Raw genomic sequence first — 21,381 nt, 5'->3', positions numbered from 1 at the left:
GCCGTCCTCTCCCCTTCTTCCTCTCCCTCCTCACAGGTGCAGGATTTCTCTACTGTGTGTCTTAGGGGGACAAGCTGTCTTCCTATAACCTCCGCCTGCACAGCACCATGGACACGCAGTCCTGCGTGGCCCAAACACACGTGCAGGTTGTGTTTCTGGTTTTGCTTAAAACGAGAAGCACCAGACTCTCACGGCAGCTTCCTTTCCATGGACTCAAGTGTGTCCACTTGTCTCCCCAGTGCACGCCCTGAGACCTGCAGACATCCAAGTCGTAGCTGCTCTGGGGGATTCTCTGACTGTAAGGACTCTTGGGCCCTGGGTAGGGTGGCACTGGGGGTGGCTGCGTCAGTTCCAGGTCCCAGTTCTCCTGACCCACTGCTGACTGCTGCATGATCCTGCTCCTCTCCCCTGGCTCTGCCAATCCAAGAACATGGCAGTGGCTTGTTTTGGAGCCACTTTCTCGCTCAGGTGTGCAAAGGGAAATCTTTTTCAGGAGTGAACTGAATTATCTCAGAGAGTGGAGGTTTTGAACCCCTAACAACACTTCGTTAACAATTGCAAAAATATGTCATTTTGACTCAAAGAGTCTTCCGTACCGACCTACGTGGGTGCTCTTTTCCCTTTGGACGATGCTTTCCAAGCAACGCAGACCCTTCCGTTTCCTGTTTGCCTCTGCATGGAAAGCACAAAGACCCCAGAGTAGTGGCTAAAACCCTTCTCCTAAGGTCTGAGAAAGAAGGCTGTTTTACCAACCCAGAAGACCGCTTTCTGGCAGCATATCTACAGCCATGAGATGTCCCAGAGGGAAAGAGGAGAAATGTGAAGTTTATGAGAAATCTGCCCACTGCAGTCCACTCAAAGCTATGAGCTCTTTCGTCATTGCTGATAAAGAACTTAGGAGCGTGATGCTGATAGCAATGACGTAACAGTGTCTCACATTTGTAAAGCATTTTAGAGTCTTCCAAACTTCTTACAATCAATCCAGTTTGGTCATTAAAAGAACCTTGTGAAATGAACAGGACAAACAGAGACTCAGGGACATGGACAATGGACTAGTGGTTACCAGAGGGTAGGGGGTTGGGGAGGAGGGAAGAGATAGACAGGGTAAAGAGGGTCAAATATAGGGTTTAGCAGGAGGATGAAGTGGGTAAAGGGGATCAAATATATGGTAGCTGAAGGAAACTGGACTTTGGGTGGTAAACACACAATAGAATATACAAAGGTCAAATTATAATGTATAATTTGGTATTAATTGATATAATATTCAGGTGTATAATTACACCTGAATATTATATAATATTGATAATTGATATAATATTCAGGTGTATAATTACACACCTGAATATTATATAATTATATTAACTAATGTTATCACCAATAAACTTAAAAAAATAAAATAAATTAAAAATAAATAGAAGAACCCTGTGAGATGAGCAGGGCCTGTCCTCAGCGTAGTAAGGAGGCAGCTGTGATTTGCAGAACGCGAGCCGGGTCCTCTGACTCCTGGCCCGGCGTTCTGCTCACGTGGGCTGAGTATGTTGGGAGCCACCCGCAGATGCCCTGCATGTTCACAGCATCCCTTTTATTCGATTTGCTGACTTTCCTGTGTATTTTGGTATATCTTCAAAGGCTGGCAATGGAATTGGCTCCAAACCAGGCGACCTTTCTGATGTCACCACTCAGTATCGGGGGCTGTCATATAGGTAATGTTAACCCTTGACCCCACCACCCCATGTTCATACCCAGAGATTGGAGCAGGGGCGTGGGGGGGGTTATGTCATATAAATGCATAAATACCAACGAGCAAGGACCGGGTCTGGAAGGGTTTTTCAGAAGGAAAAAAAATATATATATATCTATAAAATGTGACAATATGGTGAGTAGAAAGGATCTTTTACTGTTGATGACTTTCTTTTTTTTTTTCTTTTTTAAAGTCGTGCAGAAAAAGCAACCCAGGGTTCTTATCAGACTCCTGGGTCAGCCAATCTACCATGAAATGTACCTGAAAAGCACCAAACCTGAGTCTTCACCTGCCCATTTGCATGTCCATGCGCACATGTAAACGCCCTCATGTCTGTTTCCTGTCTCTATGTATGTGTCCTTCTATAGTCTCTGCCTTTACATGTATGTATACATCTGTACACACGACTCCAAAACCACACACACTGCAGGATGAAATAACTGAGACCAAATCACAACCAACAGGCGTTGAACGAGGGGGGTTTGTGGGAAGCACAGGGAAGCGCTTGTGCTCATTTGGCAAGTACTCTGTAAAAATAAAAGATGTCCGAGAGGACCATAGAATAGGGAACAACCAACCCTGGCAGCAGGAATGGAAAGGCTTCCCAGAGAAGGCGGTACCCGGCCATGTCTTAGATTAGCAATCAGGCAGGAAGGGCGAGAAAGAGCATTCCAGCCACGGCAGTAGAAAAGGTCAGGGTGTCGGGTGAGCGGTTGGATGTGGGTATTCTTAAGTTTCTTTCTTTTCTAATAAAGTTCCTGTTTATGTGTGCTTCACAGTAATTGGAGGTTTGCTCAGAATGCAAAACGATTAGAACAAAGCCGGCCGCAAGAGGGCAGAGCACTAAAGAGAAGCCGAGCGGCCCAAGCACGTTCGCCTCCTCCCTTTTCCTCAGCGTGGATTTAAATGAAATATTTCTTCCAAGTGAGAGGGAACGGCGTGGGGACGATCAGGATAGGGACAGTCCTCTGGCCAACCCTGAGGATAGTCTCAGAGAGAAAGGTTTTCCTGGGTGAGAGAGGTGTCCTCACTCAGCCTGCAGCCACCCACGGAGAGGGTCAGGGCTTGGAAAACAGGAGCACATCTCCTGCTGAGAGCCGAGGTACAGGCCTCTGCGTTCCACCCCCCAAACCCCCAAGTTTCCACATACCTCAGCCAGGTAGGTGGTCTCTACCGGGCTGCTGTGGAACAAAACAGTCTCCCCGTCTGACCACTCTGCCCCAGACGTTACCGAGGCTGCCAGATGCAGAGCGAGCAGAGCCCACTGCCATCATGAAAACACATGAGGCTGTGGCAGCCGCATTTAGTCTCAGCTAAAGAAGGCAGTGGCCTCACATCGCAATGTGGACAAATAGAAGTAAAGTAGACAAACCAACCAGCAGAGGATGGGTGAGCTGTACCTGGGTGATGTGGAACGGGGCAAATTCCCCTGAGTGACGGGGAGTGGACCAAGCTCTGCACTGAGAGGAGAGGGTTCTTTGGCGGAGGGTGTAGAAGGAATTCGACACACACGTCAACGTTAGATTCAAGAGGAAAGTTTATTAGAAAAGGGGTCGCACTCCACAGAGTGTGGCCTCCCCTCAGAGGCAGAGAGTAGGAGCACCTAAGAGGGACGAGGACAGTAAGAGAGACAGCATAGAAAGTACCTAGAGAAAAAGACTGAGAGGGACCTGGAGTGTTTGGGGAATTCAGCTTCCATTCATTCTATAGTTCCTGTGAGTTGCAGTTTAAAGACTGTGTTTACCCATTTCCTTTGATATGGACAAACAGAGAGGAAGCGGAAGGAAGAGTATGTAGACTTAAAAGGCCAGCTGGCAGTTCGCAGACTTTAATCTATAGGTTCCCCATGGTTTTAGCCCTAGGGAATGAACGATTTTATTTGCGTAGGGGCCACTTAGAGACTGTTGTTCCTGTTTTCCCTTCACAGGTGTGGGGTACGGGTTGTTCGCGATCCCAGCAGAAATCTTCCTTTGTTCTGCAGGTGTCCTCCTGGCCTGGCTGCAGGGCTGGGCAGCATGTTGCAGTCTCGGAATGTAGCTTGATTTAACGTTTTAATTCTCTTGCCTCCTCCCTACATTTCAGGGAAGTGAGGTGATCTGCCCAACTTTACAAACAGTTCTATAGGACAATCTCCTGCTAGACATTTCCCTCTCCAAATATGGAAACATTCAGCCATTGCTCTGTTTCTTTCTGCAAGTGAGGTCCAGTAAGGCCTACTGTTTCAGTCCCCCAGTTCTCATTCCAAGGCCTCTGTATTCAGTGGCTGCTGTCCCTTTAAACCCTTTGTCCTAAACTTCAAATATCTGCCCTAGTGTATTATTATTATACTATAGATCCACATACGTTAAAGATGGAAGTTCCAGCTCAGAGCCTGAGAGACAGTCCGACACTTGAATATATAGAATACTATATAGGCTACCATTTTCCAGAGTGTGTTGCATGAAACACTAGCCCCAGCCACGTTCCTGAAGAGGCAAAATTCTTTGTAGTTTTTAAAAAACATTACCTATTATATCCTTTCTCTGAGGAATTCACATGCATGCTAGCATATTAAAGGCTGTGAGAAGCTCTACAATGAAGGCCTCTGTTTAAACTGTATCTGGGTGATCCAGTGTTCCCAGAACGCTTTCTTTGTTCACATACCTCCTAGCATCCCCTGGGAAATATCCATGTAGTAGACTCATCTGAGAGAGGCAGTTTTCTGAAGCAATTAAAGCTTCTAGATTGGAAATACTAGGCAACGAATAACTCTAGGTGAATTAAGAATGCAGTTTGAGCCTTTTCCTCCAAGGAAACCAAGTAGAGAGGACCTAATGGAGTTGAATGGGGGAGAAGTGGACCCAGAATTCTTGGGAGGTAGGTGGCTGTGAGCAGGACCTACAGAAGGAGGTTTGACTGTGATTATTTCCAAGGCTCCTTGACCTGTGAGAGTCACAGAGATTGAGAGTGTAGCAAACCAAAGGCCTTTAGAACATTGCCTCTTCTTCAGTTGAAATAAGTTTGCTTGTTTGGCGCCATTCAAAGGACTCAAATAAAATTTACTTAGTAGAAAATGTGTTTCTTTGTCTTGTTAACTGGAGTTCAATCACACGTTAATGAAACTTCTTTAACAAAGGTTATCGAGCATTTATTCTGTATTTTTCTGTGTGTTGTGGGTGAGAACAGATGAAAGAAGCCCAGCCATGGAGCTGGGCTAATCGGAAGGTCTCTCGTAGACTAGCTGTTTCCTATGGATCGATCTTCTTTCATGGGTCACATCGCTCTGATAAAAATGAGGGCTTAAATGTATTGCTACATATTTATTTGCATAATTCTCTTTTTTTCCCGAAAATGGGCTCAGAGAGAGAGGTCTGGAGCCTGTTCGTCTCGATCAGCCACCACGCTTGTTTTAGAACAAAGAAATGACAAGTAGGATGTCCTTGACAGGTGTGTTTATGCATGCCTCTGTGTTTATGTTTACATGTCTACTGAAGGAAAAAAGGGAACGGAGTGAGAACGCAGTGATTGGAGAAGGTGGATGATTTATAATTTCCTTTCAAGTGTAACGTGTTCTAAGTAAAGGCTTTTAGTCCGAAGAAATAAGGATCAGGAAACAGCTAAGGCAGCAGCTTCATGTACAGTGGGAAAAGAATCGTGAGCTCAGATGCCCAGCCATCTTGTTCCGACATCTGATGAGAGGTGGGAAAGAGATGCCTGAGTGAGGTTAGAAAGGTAGGGCTTATCTGGCTTCTTTCTCTCCACCACCTGGGGCTGCTGAACCTTTGACTTGAGCCCTCAGCCACCCTGGAATGAAATAGTCAACTTCATTCCAAGCATTCCTTGCATGAAGAACAGCCATGAGCCATGACTTTGATTTATGGCCCGACCCTACTGGTGGACTGGATGCTAACACCATGTTCTCAAAATCTATTGGCCTGGAACAAATATGCTGGGATTGAAGAGGGTGGGGCAGAAAAAAGTAACAGTAAATACAGTACATTTGAACATTGGACTTTGTTAAAATAGAAATACTTCTCGCTTCCCATGTGAATTCAGTTTGAATGCATGCAAGGAAATGTATGTCTTGGAGTCAGATTGAAGGCCATAAAACACAGTTAGATTAAATGAAATTAGATTAGGCATTGGAAGGCAGAGTGGCCATCCCCTGAACCTGCCACTGGAATTTACATCACCATTGGGCAGAGAAGAGCTTATCCATTTTCTGAAGGTTTCCAGCTCAAGCTGGTTTTTACTTACCTTTATGGTCCTGAGTTGCCTTTAGGAAGTTAATGAACCCCTATGCACCTCAGCTTCCTACTCTGTAAAACGGAGATAGTCACATCTACATCATAAGCATGTTGAGAGATATGAGATGACTCATGTAGCAAATCTAGTTCCTGGCTAGGCACATAGTATGTACTCGGCTAAGTGCTCTCCCTCTTGATTTGGTGGAGAAAAGAAACAGCTCTCTCTTGCCTTCAAATCCTGGATTTGGAAGAATCCAACCCATTGGGGAATCTGAATTTTCTCAGAATCCCTCAAACACAAAGAGATGGGTCTGGCATATCTTACAGGTGCTGATGGCACAGGCACTCTTTTGCAAAGCCTATGTACTGATTTCAGTCTCACTGGTTTGCTCACTCCCTTACAGTTCAGGAGGAGATGGCACTCTGGAGACCGTGACCACCTTGCCGAGTAAGTAACCACCAGGGGCTTGAGTCTGTCCACTCCTTGTATCTGACCCCCAGGCTTCTTGAGAGTGCCTCTGAGCTAAGAAAGAGGAAACAACATCTTCCTTACGACTACCATTGAAATGGGAGGAGAGGCTCAGGGACAGGCAGCCGAACGGGGTGGAATAAACATTCTATTTGGAGCCCAGAGACCTGGGTTCGAGCCCCAGCCCTTCTGCGTGCTTGCCAGGTGGCTGAGGGCAAGTTACCAAACATTCTGAACCTCAAGTCTCTTCAGCTGGCACAGAGCGTGTGGAGACAGTCAGATGAGAGAGGAGTCTCTGCACAATTTTCTGTGAATTGTGAAAAATGAGGAAAAAGAAAAAATTGAGAGGTTCTTGCTGCCTTGGTGTACCCTGTCATCAAGTCATTTCAACTTAGGCCCCAACTTCTGCTGGGCACACACTCCACCTCTCCCTGGGCGACATGAGTCTGGTAACACAGCTTACTTTGGGGACCCTAGACCAGAGAACATATCCTGGCTTTCCGTCCTAAGTTCTCCGTGTCCTGTTCACTCCCTCTTCTTCCAGATATCCTTCGGAAGTTTAACAGAAATCTTACAGGCTACGCGGTGGGCACAGGTGATGCCAATGACACAAATGCGTTCCTCAATCAGGCTGTCCCTGGAGCAAAGGCTGAGTATGGCATTTGGGGAAGGGGGCCTATGGGGAATGGAGTGGGAGGCATATAATCCCCTTGAAGACTATAATACTGACCTCTGTGTGTAAAGGGGACATTTATCCATTTGCAGCCATGATTCGAGGGGCTCTTGGCCTCTTTCTTCCCTGGCCGCCACTCTGACTAAACTAGAGGCTGGAGCTTAGACAAGACTCACGCTCCTAAAGGCTGAACGCCTGACCTTGCTTTCAGGTGCATCATGTTCTAATCATTTGACTAACTGACCAGCATTATCCAGTTTTTAAAACTTGCCATGGCATGATGGTGCTAGAGATATTCACCCTCTCTAAAGTCTCAAGTGGCAAGTCCACCACATGGATTGGCAAGCCAGAATCTCCAGCCTTAGAGGCTTCTGAGGCAACAAGTCATGTCCTGTCACTAACCCCACTGTGGAGCTAACAGGAAGTACAGTTGCAAAGCCAGAAGCAGCTAAAGCAGAAGTGTTCAGCCTCCCAGGGACCTCCCAAGGAGGCCCCTTGTCCTGCTCCTAGAGGCCCCAGCGGCCTGGGTTCCCTTGTTGCTTCCTGGCCAGCTGCCTGAGTCTGTCACACTTTCATCTTCTTGCTCAGGCCCACACCGTTCTGGTTGATGGGCACAGTCCCCAGACCTGTTCACGCAGCCTGAGAAGATCCTTCTTGGCAATAGAAATAGCTGGGGACAGATGAACCCACCAGCTGGTCCCTAAAGATAACCATGCCATGGATCCATCTCAACCAGACCTATAACAGAGACCTGAACTAGTGGGGGACTTGAGATGTCCAAGATCTAGTCCTTCCATGAATTATGCACCCAGGCACGTGTGTAGTATATACTTATTCCCATATATTTCTAAAAGAAGCATTTGGATAAGTTTATAAAATATACAAACACACACATACACACAAATAAAATGTACTTAAAGAAAAATAACAGCCACTGGGAAGGAGAAGAAGGAAGCAACTCTATCAATATTAGCATTATTGTACCTGAGCATCAAACTCTCAGCTTCCTGGCAGCCAAGGTAAAAAGAGAAAGCATGCTAAGACTTTCAGAGATCTAACTTCAGGATCTACATCAGTCCTCAAAGGAGACAAATTGTTTCCTGGCATGGAATCCTAAAAGACACTCCTAAAAAGGAGACCACGGGCCACAAATGTGATTGACAGTACCTCTGACTACAACTTTAGGACAGACACACAACTGGCTTTACAAGGCTCATTTGTTGCAATCACTCTCCAGAACAGGCACGTATCTTTTTGTCCTTTAGCCTCAGGGTCTCTGCCAGCTCATGCAGTGGGGATAACACCATGGAAACCTCCAGTTCAGGCCCTTTAGGATGAAAAATCCGAGCACTGTTCCTCAACAGGACTGATTTCCTCTCCTTCTCAGGGGACTTACAAGCCAAGTTCAGACTCTGGTGCAGAGGATGAAAGATGACCCGGTGAGTCAGATTTCCATTACTTTTAAACACTAATTTTCTAACCCACAAAAGTCCCCAAATGGAATGGTCTGCCATGAAAATGGTGAGCCCCCTGTCACCAGAGGCATTCAAGTAGCAGTAGGGTAGCTCTAGTCAGAGACCCTCTGGAGGAGATTATGTCACTGGGGAGAGGTTTGTTGCTGATCACAATGACCTTGAAAGTCCTTCCTGATGGTAATCTGTGGTCTATAAAAAAAAAACCTCTAAAATTCTTTCAGCTCTGAGATTCTGATTCTATTATTTTAAGTGGGCAAGGAAGTCTTAGAAGGTTGAATGAATTTCTTAGAGCTATGGTGTTTTTTGTTTGTTTGAAATTATCAAGCATTTTCTTCCTTCTATGTAGAGAGTAAATTTCCACGAGGACTGGAAGGTTATCACGGTGCTGATTGGAGGCAGTGACTTATGTGACTACTGCACAGATTCGGTAATGGGGAGGCGGGGTTCAGGCCTGCTTTCCTCCTGACCGACCTGGAGGCCTTGGTGAGCCTCTTCGAGAACAGTCCCTAGAATCAGCCCTAGGATTGTCTGACTGGACGCGTGTGTGTGCGTACGTGTGCGCATGTGCACGCACTCACGTCTTACTCCATGACCCTCGGGTTTCTGACTCCACCTCCACGTCCCAGATGGCGTGAGGTAGCAGGTGACAGATAGACGGTGCTTCTATCCCCCCGTCACAATTTCTGAGAATTCAGAAAGAGAAGAAACTGTAAACACCAAGCAGTTGGAAGGAGAACTCTACTTTCTGCTCCTGAACCAAAATTCTGGCTGGAGGTTCCAGTCTCTGGCTGGCCCTGCTTTGATAACAGCGAGTAGTTAACTGCTCATCTCAAATTCAGACTTGATGAGGTAGTGACAGCTGGAGGCCAGAGGGCGAACGAGTCCTTAGGGCCACAGCCAGAAGGGGGGCCTACAACTGCCCCCACAACCCTCTTCCCCTAACCACCTCCTCCTCTCCCTCCTGTCTCCCCAGAATCTGTATTCTGCAGCCAACTTTTTTGACCGACTCCGCAATGCCTTGGACATCCTGCATAGAGAGGTGAGTGGTAACAGCTCAACTGTGGATGGGGAAAGAAGGTGAAATACCCGCTTCCCTGAAGGACACCACCAAGGGCATGGGCTCTTCTTTTTCCAGAGGTTGGGTTCTACCCCTAAGGAAGCCTCATTCCATTTGGAATCAGCCTGGAAGGATCTCAGGCTTGAAGAAGGGAGGGCAGTGTGTATACTAATCATCCCCCCGCCACTACCTGGGATATTCCCTGGTGGTCACAGCTGGGTGGCTCCAGGCTGGGCACTGTACTCTGGACCATAGGGTGGGTCTAGAGCAAGCCCCTCCCTGGTCCTGTGCCCAGCGATGTGCTCTGTCCTCACCCCCGGCATGGGCAAGCTGCTCCTATACTCTGACCTCCAGATGCTTCGCTGGTGGCTGAGTTGCCAGGCCTGCTCAGCAGAGTTAGTCCGGATTGGGATGGAAGGAAATAATCAAGGGCTGGAGAGAAATAATCAAGAGCTAATGTCCTGGCAAATGGGGTACCTATTTCACCAGATTTAAGCTAACGAATTTGACTCCACCAACTGTTGGCTGAACAGAGCTGAATTCAACATTTAGACTTTGGTCTGCCATGTTGTCCCACTCCAGGAAGTGCCATTCGTACTGCAGCCCGTGTGGGTAACATGGCCTGCATGGTAGCTCTGTGGAGCTCAGGGACCTCTGAGCTGGATTTCTACAGAGAGCCGAGAGCCTGTACCCACCTCTCTGGGCTGTAAGGCAGCTAAAGGAAGGAGCCCCTGGAGCCCCTCTCTCATCTGTGGCCTTGCCCTCAGGTGCCCAGAGCCCTGGTCAACCTCGTGGACTTCATGAACCCCAGTGTCATACGGCAGGTGTTCCTGGGGAACCCAGACAAATGCCCAGTGCAGCAGGCCAGGTAGGCAGGTGCCAGCTGCCCCCAGCTGGAGGAACGCTCACCATCTATCTGGTCTGGCTTATGCAGTGACTCCTTGGGGTCTTTGTGACTTGGTCTGTCCAGGTGTCCAGGTCTGACCAGGGGGTCTTGAGCCATTCCGGGAGGTTGGAGCCATATCTTCCCCTTTATTGAACCTCAGGGTGCTATAAGGAACCTCTGTGACATGGAGGAGCCAAAGGGGAGAGGTCAGGTCTAGGGCAAAGACTGGTGCTTGAGAGACAGTGTGGCCCAGCCTGTGAAGGGACAGCATTTAGGGTTATGTACGTACGTAAGTGGTCAAACTGAAACAGAAGGTGAGGAAATGAGCCACACAGTCCAGTCACCTTTAGGGGAAAAAAGCAAACTGGTTAGGGACACGGGGAACTTCAGAGTCGAAAGGTTTGTTTCTCAAGCTGGGTGAGAGGTATGTGGGTAGGTGTTTTATTATCCTTCATACCTCGTATGTACATTTACTTATTTAACAAATGCTTTATAGAACTTACTGTGCACCAGGCACTGTCTTGAGTGCTTCAGAGATAATATCTCTTTTAATATTAAGTATATTTTATGGGTATGAAATGATACATAATAAAATAAAAGGAGACACCATGGGGCATTAGTATGAACTAAGGAGATGTCTGGGGGCCATGAGTGTCAGAGGCCCCAAAATACCAGCTCCAATACTAGAGGGTGCATTTTTATTTTTAAAAATTAAACATTGCATTTTCATTGCCTGAATTCATTAGTCCGGTGTAATTTGCTGTAGTCACAGTGCCTACAGTTTAATACTTGTGCTATTTTAATATGAGAGGGCTCATTCATATGCCCTGGGGACATTATCCAGTCCCTGTGTCAGATCTGAAACCTGCTCCTGAGCATGTGTGTCAGAGCCTCAGGTCACATGTGCTCCTAAGCCTGGCCTCTAGTGAGCCACGCTGTGCAGCAGAACTAGACCCTGACCAGAACTTTGGTTCTGGGTCTTCCCGCCTCCCTCTCTTTGTGCAGCATTTTGTGTAACTGCGCTCTGACCCCGCGGGAGAGCTCCCAAGAGCTGGCCAGGTTGGAGGCCGTCACCAGAGCCTACCAGGTGAGACCAAGAAGGGCACCATTTGGTGTGCCTTCCCCCCACATGATTTACACACCAGCCCTGAGCTCCCTAGGGAGTAACACAGGTGAGGAAGGAATGCAAGATTCGAGGGAGATCTTCACCATTTAGGCCCCTTCCTCTGCCCCACCTGGCTGAGGTGTCTTAGGTACCCTGGTTGGAGTCATCCCAAAGAATTCCAGGTGGCAAAGCCCTCATGGCCCAGCTGCGCGTGGTGGCTTAACCCTAACACTTGGCCTGAGGTGGGCAGTAGCCCTGGATGCTCCATAGGACTGCCTTTCTCTCTCCTTCACCCTGGGGCCACCCACCTCCTCAACAGGCAGGCCATGAGTCGTCGTAAGAAGGTTGTAGGTCCTGAATCTGGGGGTCCCCGGGAGACTCTTCCTAGGTTTTTATTCCTTGTAGGACTTCCTGGCCCTTCGAAGCTTGCAATTCACTTAAAAGCAAAACAGAAAGGTGACCCAACCTGTTTCTAATTCTCTAGAAAGAGCCTTGCAATTAAGTGTGTTTGTGTTCTCAAAGGAAGGGCTGAGGTAGCAACCCACCCCCACCAGGGAGAGGGGGGTCGGGACTCTGCCCATCACTCCCACCCTTGCCCCATTGGGCTCTTGGGCCACCTAGGGCCTGTGCTAAAGGCACCCATGCGTGTGTCCCTAGAACAGAATGCGTGAGCTGGTGGAGTCAGGCCGCTATGACACGCGGGAGGACTTCTCCGTGGTGCTACAGCCCTTCTTCCACAACATCCAGCTCCCCATCCTGGAGGTATGCTCCCTGCCCTCTCAGCGGGGCTCCCAGAGAGAAGAGGAAATTCAGGGCAGAAATGCCAGGTGCTTCCATGAGAGTGTGAATAAAATGAAAAAGACGCAGGCAGCTCTCCAGGTGCTGGTCTGATGGGCGCAGACTCCTTGAACATCTGAGCTGCATTCCCAGAGGCTGCCTGATGTAGGGTGTTCTCATTACTATTGAGAGCAGCCTCCATTTTATTGAGCACCTACTATGTGCCAGGCACTGTCCTTGCCATACATCGAATCTTCACAACTATCTTTTGAGGGTGAGTTTTATCATCCCCATATAACACAGGCTCAGAGATGTGAAGTCACCTTCCAAAAATCACATAGGAAATACGGAACAGAGAGGCAAGATTTGAATGTGTCCAGGTCCAGAATATTCACTTTCCGCCACACACACACACACACACACGACACTGCGGTCACCAAGGAGAGCGCTGGGTATTGTTTCTAACCTGGCCGTACTCTCCAGTGGACACTCCCACTGTGAGCAGAAGAGGATGTGAGTGGACCAAGGTGGGTCTCGGTTATGTCTACCTGGGCCTCCATCCTAGAGGCCTCACCTAACTTAAGGGAGCTTCAAGCACCCCTGAGTGCCTCAAGAGAAAGGAGGGTGGCACACTTTCCTGGAATCGGCCTGCCCCGTTCTCCCCACCAAGGCCACTGAGATCTGCCAGCCAAAGGCTGGGAGTACCTTCTCCCAGTGGGCTGGCCGAGACTTCCTTAGGAACTAGGTCCCATCCTCTCAGCTATGGTGTGGGCCAGGCGTCACACAAATGTGCCTGGAAACAAATATGGCAGTTTTTTAAATTTTATTAAATAAAGGGGATTGTTGGGTTAGAAAGGAGGATGAGGTTTGGGGGCCACCCAAGGCTATGAATCTGTGGGATCATTCTCATCTCCTTCTTTAGGTGGGCAGGCCTTGTGCAAGGCCAATGGCTCATAGACCCAAAGAGCATTGAGGGATTGATCCCAGGGGTCCGGTCAATCACCTGTGGCTCCCTGTCCATCCTCTGTACCAACAGGATGTTGAGGAAGTATATTTCTCTTCTCTAGGATGGACGCCTGGATATGTCCTTCTTCACCCCAGACTGCATCTACCCAAGCCAGAAATTCCACTCTCAGCTCTCCAGAGCCCTTTGGGTCAATATGGTAAAAATAAGTGGGGTGTCCCTGGTTCTCTGGGGTTCTAGTCTAGAGCAGAGCGCCAGTCCCCACAGAATGGAGCTTGTTCTTGACTTCCTTTGCCAGCAAGGTATAGAGGAACAGTGACTGGCACATCTGTAGAAGTCTAGAATTGAAAATATGAAGTCTTTAAGATCCCAGGATCAACTACACCCTCTTCTCTGTGTTTTGGACTCTGATGAGGGACTATTTGCATGAATGTAAGGTAGAACCTCACATTTATTCAACATTTTCTATATGTCGGCAACTGTGCTAGGCACTTTAAACCATGTTACCTCATTTAAGCTTCTCAACACCCCTGCAAGAGAAGTATTATCAGTTTCTGAGGAAGCTGAATCCCAGAGAAGCTAAGAGAATCACCCAATATCCCACAATTGGCAACTGGCAGAGCCCCCGAGATCAAGTTCGGAGTTTTCCCGCTGTGGGATGCTGCCAGGGAATATTCACTTCCACAGAAACAAAGGAGTACACCTGTGTCTCTCTTTTCTTCCCCAATCAGCTTGAACCACTAGGAAGGAAAACGGAAACCCTAAACCTGACAGCAGATATATCCCTCTCCTGCCCGACTCAGGTAATCAGGGAGGGCCAAGGTTGATAAGAAGGCTCATTTTAGCAGCGGCGTGGGGGCAGGTGAGAGAGTCAGGCTGTAGGTGAGGTCTAGCGAGAAGCCGGCCAGATCAGAAGTTGTGGTTAGTGGTGGTAAAGCCTGAACTGGGAGTTTCCGGCAGGGCTAGGGTCAAAGAGGAGAGCCTGGGAGCTGTGTGGAGGAGGGGCAAGTAGGAGTGGCCTTTCGAGAACTTGGGTGAGGACTCGGCTCCTTTTAAGGAGGAAAATGTAAGTGATTGTTCAACTTGATTTCGGGCCCAGGGATGGGGGCAGGTTCATGTTCCTACTGCCTTTTCTAGGCCATCTTATGGCTTTTTAACCAAATAAGGCCAAGGCCTGAGAGCCCTCAATAGCAATAAAAGCAGATGGGCCTGACCCAATCTGGGAGGCTGGGTTTCCCTCCTGGGTTGGCTGCCTCCCGGGCTCCCACCTTCCCAGCTGAGCAGGGAAGGCCCTGCAGCACCCCCGTGCGTCTGCCAGGGATCCAGAGAGGACGGCAGCCCTACCCAGACCCATGCCTCCTGTCCGCTACCTCGCCCACCCCAGTCTTCGGCCCAGGCTCAGCCTTGTGTGCCGTCAGCCTCATCAGGAGAATAAGAGTGGTGGGAAGAAGGATGATATGGAAGTGGGGTGGGGCACTGGCCTCAGAGGACTCAGTTCCTGGGCTTTTGGAGCAAAAGAGATAGTCAAATGAGGTAACAACCAGTGCACCACAGATGCCTCCAGTCCGAATGGTCAGGTGCTGGCTGGAAGGCTGGGTCAAAGTCCTAGGGGTTTCTACTGTGCCAGAGGTAAATGGTTTAATTGCTAGATCCTGAGCATGTCCAGCAGGTTCTAGGGGAGGGGCCAGGCAACTTCAGTAGTAGAAGCATTTGGGGACTCAGCAGAGGCTTCAAACCATACTGGAGGTAAGTGTTTCAATATTTTTACAACTCATATGGCCATACTTAATATCAGCCATGGAAAACTCTCTCCAATCTACCAATTCAACCCTTCATTAAGTAGTAAAAGCAATAACCAATTCCAGGGAGCCATCATTTGCTCCTCCTCTCCACAAACATTTCTTAAGTACCACGTCAGAGCCTAGGCACTGGGTCACGAAGAGCCCTGTCGCCACAGGCCACGAGGTACGCCATTCTCCTCCCCAGACCAGGCAAGGAACCCTGACAGGATGGGGTCCCACCAGCACTCAAGCCACAGTGGGCTCTGCTCCTCCGTCAGAACAGAGCCTGAGTCATTGGTGAGCAAAGGATTACAAATCTAGCCTCCTGGAACCCTAGAAGCCCAGCCTAGGAGAAGCAGTTGCCAGGCAACCCCAGGGCCATTCCCAAACACTCCATCTGTTGGCCAGCCCAATTTCGCCGCACCACACTACATAGCATTCTGTGTTCCTCAGGTCCCATCTGCTCCCTCCCATGTGCCTTGGAGCTATATAAAAGTCCACGAGCATCTCAGTGTGAGCCGACAGGGGCCAGGCGGCACATATTTTAGTGCTAGCTGTGTCTAAACATAGAGGCAACAGGCAGGACCCAGTGGGAGGAGGGGGCGGAGAAGGATGGGAGCTTTCTCAGCTTCTTCCCTGCTCCTCCCCGACCCCAGTCAACTGTAAATGCATTCTGCCCAGGCAGGTTGGGTACTTAACAGTACTCTATGAATTGCTGTTGGACTTTCAGGTTGGACAAACGATTTTACAGACAACTTTTGAATAGCTGCTCTGTGGGCTGAGACTGTTGTCCCTCCCTGCCTTCCTTGCCTCTCTGCCCACTCCTTCCCTAACCCAGGGCTACTGACTGTGGCTCCTCAGGCTTTGAAGAAAGCAGTTGAAAGACCAGCATGGTCCTTTTTCAACTCTTATTCGTCTTGCCTTCTCTAAGCGTTTGATAAAGTTATCCACCTCCTCTGTGAGTTTCCGGGACACGAAAGCATCTCCATTGTTCTGTTTTTCTAGTTGCTGCCCCTTCTCATCTCTTAATGACCCTCCTTCCTTCTCCCAGCCTCAAAAATGTGGACATTCTCCAACTTTCATGTTTCAGCCCTATTCTCTTTTCTCTCTATCCCCATCCCCTCACTCTTGGATTTGTCCATTTCCAGGGTTTCCTGTTAAATTTCTTTGCATGCATCTTCAAACCTGTGTCTTCATTTCTTCCTTCTTTCCCAAACTCCACCTCTGTATTTCTAACCTTTAAGAGCTGCTTCCCCTTTGGATGTCCTATGTGGCATAAGATCACCCAGAAGGCAGCTTAAATGTCTGCCCAGGGTGCCAACAAATCAGAGAGAGAGGGACAGACAGAGAAGCAGAGAAAGAAATCAAAATAATTTCAAGTGATATATCATCCAATCTTTCATCTTGGAGAAAGCAGAAGTTTGTCGGATTCCCTTATCCATACTTACTGTTAAGCAATGTTTCGATTTTGAATTACTTTTGGGGGACACTATTATCTTTTGGATACTTTGAACTTCTAAATCTCCTGATCCTGCCCTGACCTCACTAATACTTCAGACTCAACAAACATTCATTTGAAAAATAATTTTTGAGTAAGGAGTGTCAAAATAAGAACTAAATATTCGTCTTCCCGAACTCTCTGATCCTTAGGACTTTCCTGTTTCTGTCAGTATTATTGTGATTTTCACCGTTGTACAAACATGAAACATCGGGCAGGAACCCTAGCTGATAGGATTCTTCCTGGTGCCCCTCCCATCTGCCCCTCCTCTCCATTCCCACTGCCAATACCCCAGTTCAGATCCTCATCACTTTGTATGTTAAAAGTTATCTGGTCCTACCTTCCCATCATAAAACAACAGAGAATTATATGACCTTAGGATCTCAGCGGGGAGGGCCTTGGAGTCCCGTTGATGCAATCTCTTATAGAATAACTGAGTTATTCTACCACATCCCTCCGAAGGCATCATTATAGCCTCTACTTAAACTTCTGCACTATCAAGGCAAACTGTCAAGTGGCTATCCATTAACAGGTTGTGGAATTAGACTAGTAGGTCATGAACCAGAACGTTTGGAAGGGGATGGGGTGGATGGGATGGAATGGAATCAGAAATGTCAGAAGGTGTTCCATGTAGTACTGTTATATCCTCCTCTCCTCCACCACCGCCACCAAGTCTTCTCAGTTCCCTCAACCATCACAGACAAGCCTTCCCAAACCCTGTCTCATGTAGTAGGTATGTCTCCTTGGAACATGGCCCCTCTTAAGCTGGTGCCCAGACCTGCCTGTGCACTCCAGTTTGGTCTGAGCAGCACAGAACAGAAACAGCTCCACTTTCTCACTGTGGAACTTTATACCTAGTAATACAGTCAAGATGAACATGACCTTTTCCTGAAGCCAGTGACTCACGTTGCTGACTCACATCAGGTGGCTGTCCAGCTCTGCCCCGTCCCAGGCAGGCCACACCGTCTTTGCGCAGACTTTCTTGCGCTGGCATTTAATGGGCTTCACTTTTCACTTACTGGTATTACGGAAGGAGCCTAAGAGAGCCCATTAGACTAAGTGGAATCCCTTCTCCACGTAGTCTGCTCAGCTCCAGGCCTGTAGACCACTCTGACTCATGCATGTATCACACGGCCAAAGGTCAACAGAACAAGTCCTGGGCACCCCAGGCCACCTGTCTGTCACTGGCCTGGACCTGTTCTCATTTCTCCTGCTCTGGCCTCATTTTCCACCACATTCTGGTGTCTCCCTGACCTCTAACCCCTTTGATTCAGTCTCCCCCTCTGTCCCCTCCCCCAACCCTTGGATCATGTGACCAGATAGGCCCTCCAGTTGGACTTTCAGCACTCCCAGAGGGACAGGGTGCGTGTCTGCCCTCTGGTTATTCCTGTGCTGGCCACTCTGAGACGAGCTCCAGCCTTCATATCCTAGGCCCAGTCAGGGCTCCCTTGAAGCAGAGGGGAGGGGAGAATTAATGATCAACCTCCCTCTCCTTGAGTCTTGCCAGTGAGGGCCATACATCTCCAGATCTTGCAGCCATTCCTCAGTAATCACTGGGCTTACTGGCCACACTATTCTTTGATGCCTTACTGCCACCCCATAGCTTCTCAATGCTCTCTGCCTGACTGGGTTGTAAGCCCCTTCGTTTCCTCCTCTCATCTTAGAACCTAGAACAGTGCTCTGAACACATGGCGCTCAACAAATGTGGGTCAGTTATTTATAGAATGCTCCCAGCTTGCTCTTGTCTGATGGTGAATGCTCAGAGGATGCTAAATAACTTTACCTCGAGACAAGCCTAGCTAGCCATGGTGACATGCCACTGAAAGCCCTCTTTTGCCTCGCACGGTTGCTTTCTGGTTAGGAAGGCCTGGGATGTCAAGCCGCAGCTCTGCACTCACAACTTGCTCTCTACCTGGAACAGGTCCCTTCCCCACTCTGAGCCTCAGTTGCTCCTCGTTTGTAAAGCGGGGGCTTTCAGGGGTTGCAAACTCAGAGCAGGAACACGATGGTGTGGATGGGATCAGGCCTGAGATGGGAGGAAGTGGCAAGGACAGAACCGAAGGGAGCACGCCCCTTCTGAAAGCGTTCAGATTCTTCTCTCCTCCCATTTTTCCTCCTCCTCCTTTGCTAATACCATTCAGGCCAAAAAGAAAGCAGACTAAAACAAAACAAAATATCTCCTGGATGGGTTCCGCTCACAGACAGTCAGTTCTCAACCCCTGGAATTGATCTCCAACGACCTCTTATCCAACATTCTGCTCTTTTTTCTTTTTCTCATTTTATTCCCAAATTTTCCCTTCTACTCCACTGACCACATCTTGTGAAAGAGTTGACAGCCCTGGGCCATTTGGCATTTCCTGATCAGCGTCTTATTAACTAGTTCTTGCTTCATTATCAAGTTTTACATTTTCCTCTTACCTTGCTTTTCCTGCTTCTCCTTTGCCTTGTCCTTCTTCCTTCTTGATTAATCCACCACTTGCAACTGAAAAGACTTGGATTCTTGACTGGGCTTGTGTGAAAACTGATTGTGAAATAGATAAGTGAGTAGGGAATGAAGAGGATGTTTCACGAGAAAAAACATGACCCAAATATATGAAGCCAACCTGATGATGGTAAGACACATAGTTCAAAGGAGGTGGGGGCGGGGGGATGGAGGAGGGGAGGGGAGATACTCAAATGTGTTGATAATCATAACACTTTTTAAAAAAGATAAAATGCTATAATGTGAATCTCTTGCCAGATACATTACAAAGGAAAGAAAATAGATCATTCTGATGATTAAGGAGTTGTTCAGTTGCTAGGGTGAAAACAAAAGCATAGAACTCTGACTAGAACATACTAGAATCCTTTTTAGGGCTTTCATTGTGTATTCCTTGCCAATGCTGATAGGTAAAACCCTCTGGAGAATGAATGAAACTATGTTTATACAGTTCTTTCTATCGGAGTGTAGAAAAATCATGTTAAATAAATGTAGAAGACAGGATTATTAGTTCTTATCTTTCCTAAGCAACGTTCGATGCTGCCAGATAATCTCTCCCTGTGGTTTCTTTTCTTTCTTAGAAAGAGCCTTTCCTGAGAACCCTCCGGAACAGTAACTACACATACCCCACCAAGCCAGCCATTGAGGTACCTAACCCCTGACACACATCTGCCTCTCTCAGGGACAAACCATTTCCGCCTGCAGTGACTTGGGGTGTGGTGCAGGTTTCAGAGTGTTAGCTTAAGCAGAAATGTACCCTTCTTACATACTGGAAATTGGAATGTAAAGAAAAAAAAAGAAAAAAAAAAGTGTCTCCTGAACCACAAAGTCACAGGATTGTCCTAACATGTCCTCAAGTGCTTAGCTGACATCAGCAACCAACAAAAGGAAGTGCCATGGATCAGCTTTCTCTGCCCTTTGAAGAAACATCATTTCTGATTAGGCAGCTCAGCCTTTCACGAAGGAATGAAGGGAGGGTAGTAGGCATGATGTGCCATTGACTTCCTGTAAGGTGGGAGCTGAGTGGAAAAAAATCTCAGTTCCAGGGGCTGGGCCCTACAGGAAGCTGACTCATACCCAGGTGGGTCCTCAGGGCTTGTTTGATTCAAGTCAATCATACTGGCCCTGAGGAACCCGAAAGGATTCAAGACCCATGGCTTTAAGGACTGCTATTCCAAAGACGGCCTGGAGGATCTTGGACCTCACCAGGCCTTGCAGGACCAGGCCCGTTGGTTACCAGGACAGGAGCTTAGCCGCTGGGATAGGGGTTCAACCATCAGGACAGAGGCCCAACCACCAGTTCCAATAGAGCAACTATGGTATGTCCAGTCTTATGTTAGGGGCCAGAGGGAATTCAGAGAAGTATCAGATGTGGTCCTGCCCGTGGGAGATTAGAGGTCATTCCATGTCGAGCACGTACTATGTGTCAGGCACTGTTCCAGGAAGATGGAGCAGAAGATTGGACAGATGGGTCCCATCTTCATGGAGCCTACAGCCTACTGTATGGGCATTCAATAAATAGCTAAACACAATCATTTCAGAGAGTGTTAATAGCTCTGAGGAAGCTGACATGTGATGGGGCGCTGGAGGAGTGGCAAGTTCCGGTGGCTGGGCAGGCCAGGCCAGTCCTCTCTGAGGAGGAAGGATTTGAGTCGGGACACACATGATGAAAAGACACCAGCTATCTGGAGAGGCAGGGTCCCAGGCAGGACCATGGAACACAAAGGTTCAGAAGCGGGGCTGAGTTAGGTGTATTTGAGGAAGAGGAAGAAGGTCAGAGTGGCTGTGGGCATGTGAATGAGGTAGAGAGAGGGGTGAGGAGACCAGAGGGGTTGTCAGGTTGTCATACAGAATCTGAATCCCTCAGTGGGAAGGTCGACTTCAGGTGGAGAGGTGTGGGAAGCCTTTGGAGATTCTAGGAGACAGTGCCATAATGTGGTTCACCTTTGTAAAAGATCTGATTAGTGTGGGTTGAGGAGCAGCAGGAGTGATGGAGCAAGGACCTTTTACGAGCCAGCTGAAGTGTTGAGACTAACCTATAGGAAATTATTAAAGAACTATTAGATTCTAAGTTCCGGAGTCCCAGCCCTGACAGCTTCATGGCTAGGCAGCCTCTCTGGATTCTCTCAGGCTCATAATAGCCCAAGGGAGGCTTGTCCCAGGCAAACCATTGACCAAAAGTCATTATAATTGAAATGTCAGCTACATCTTGTCAATCAGACATTTATTTATTTATTTAACACTTATTCA

The 21,381-nt window shown here is 48.1% G+C and overlaps 1 protein-coding gene across 2 annotated transcripts in view; it reads left to right on the top strand.

Moving 5' to 3' along the window:
- The window catches only part of PLB1 (phospholipase B1), a 147,814-nt gene that overhangs the window by 104,147 nt on the left and 22,286 nt on the right, over positions 1 to 21,381 (top strand). For both annotated transcript variants that reach the window (XM_039887494.1, XM_039887495.1), the window contains exons 33-45: positions 240 to 298; positions 1,630 to 1,703; positions 6,372 to 6,415; positions 6,981 to 7,089; positions 8,497 to 8,548; positions 8,931 to 9,011; positions 9,558 to 9,623; positions 10,409 to 10,509; positions 11,533 to 11,614; positions 12,290 to 12,394; positions 13,477 to 13,572; positions 14,105 to 14,176; positions 19,713 to 19,778. In XM_039887494.1, the coding sequence (XP_039743428.1) occupies positions 240 to 298; positions 1,630 to 1,703; positions 6,372 to 6,415; positions 6,981 to 7,089; positions 8,497 to 8,548; positions 8,931 to 9,011; positions 9,558 to 9,623; positions 10,409 to 10,509; positions 11,533 to 11,614; positions 12,290 to 12,394; positions 13,477 to 13,572; positions 14,105 to 14,176; positions 19,713 to 19,778 (1,007 nt within the window). The remainder of the gene's footprint in view (positions 1 to 239; positions 299 to 1,629; positions 1,704 to 6,371; positions 6,416 to 6,980; positions 7,090 to 8,496; positions 8,549 to 8,930; positions 9,012 to 9,557; positions 9,624 to 10,408; positions 10,510 to 11,532; positions 11,615 to 12,289; positions 12,395 to 13,476; positions 13,573 to 14,104; positions 14,177 to 19,712; positions 19,779 to 21,381) is intronic.

The sequence above is a fragment of the Pteropus medius genome, unplaced genomic scaffold (assembly GCF_902729225.1).
Source record: "Pteropus medius unplaced genomic scaffold, Ma_sr-lr_union100, whole genome shotgun sequence".
Lineage (NCBI taxonomy): Eukaryota > Metazoa > Chordata > Mammalia > Chiroptera > Pteropodidae > Pteropus > Pteropus medius.
This window is presented reverse-complemented; position numbering and strand designations above follow the sequence as displayed.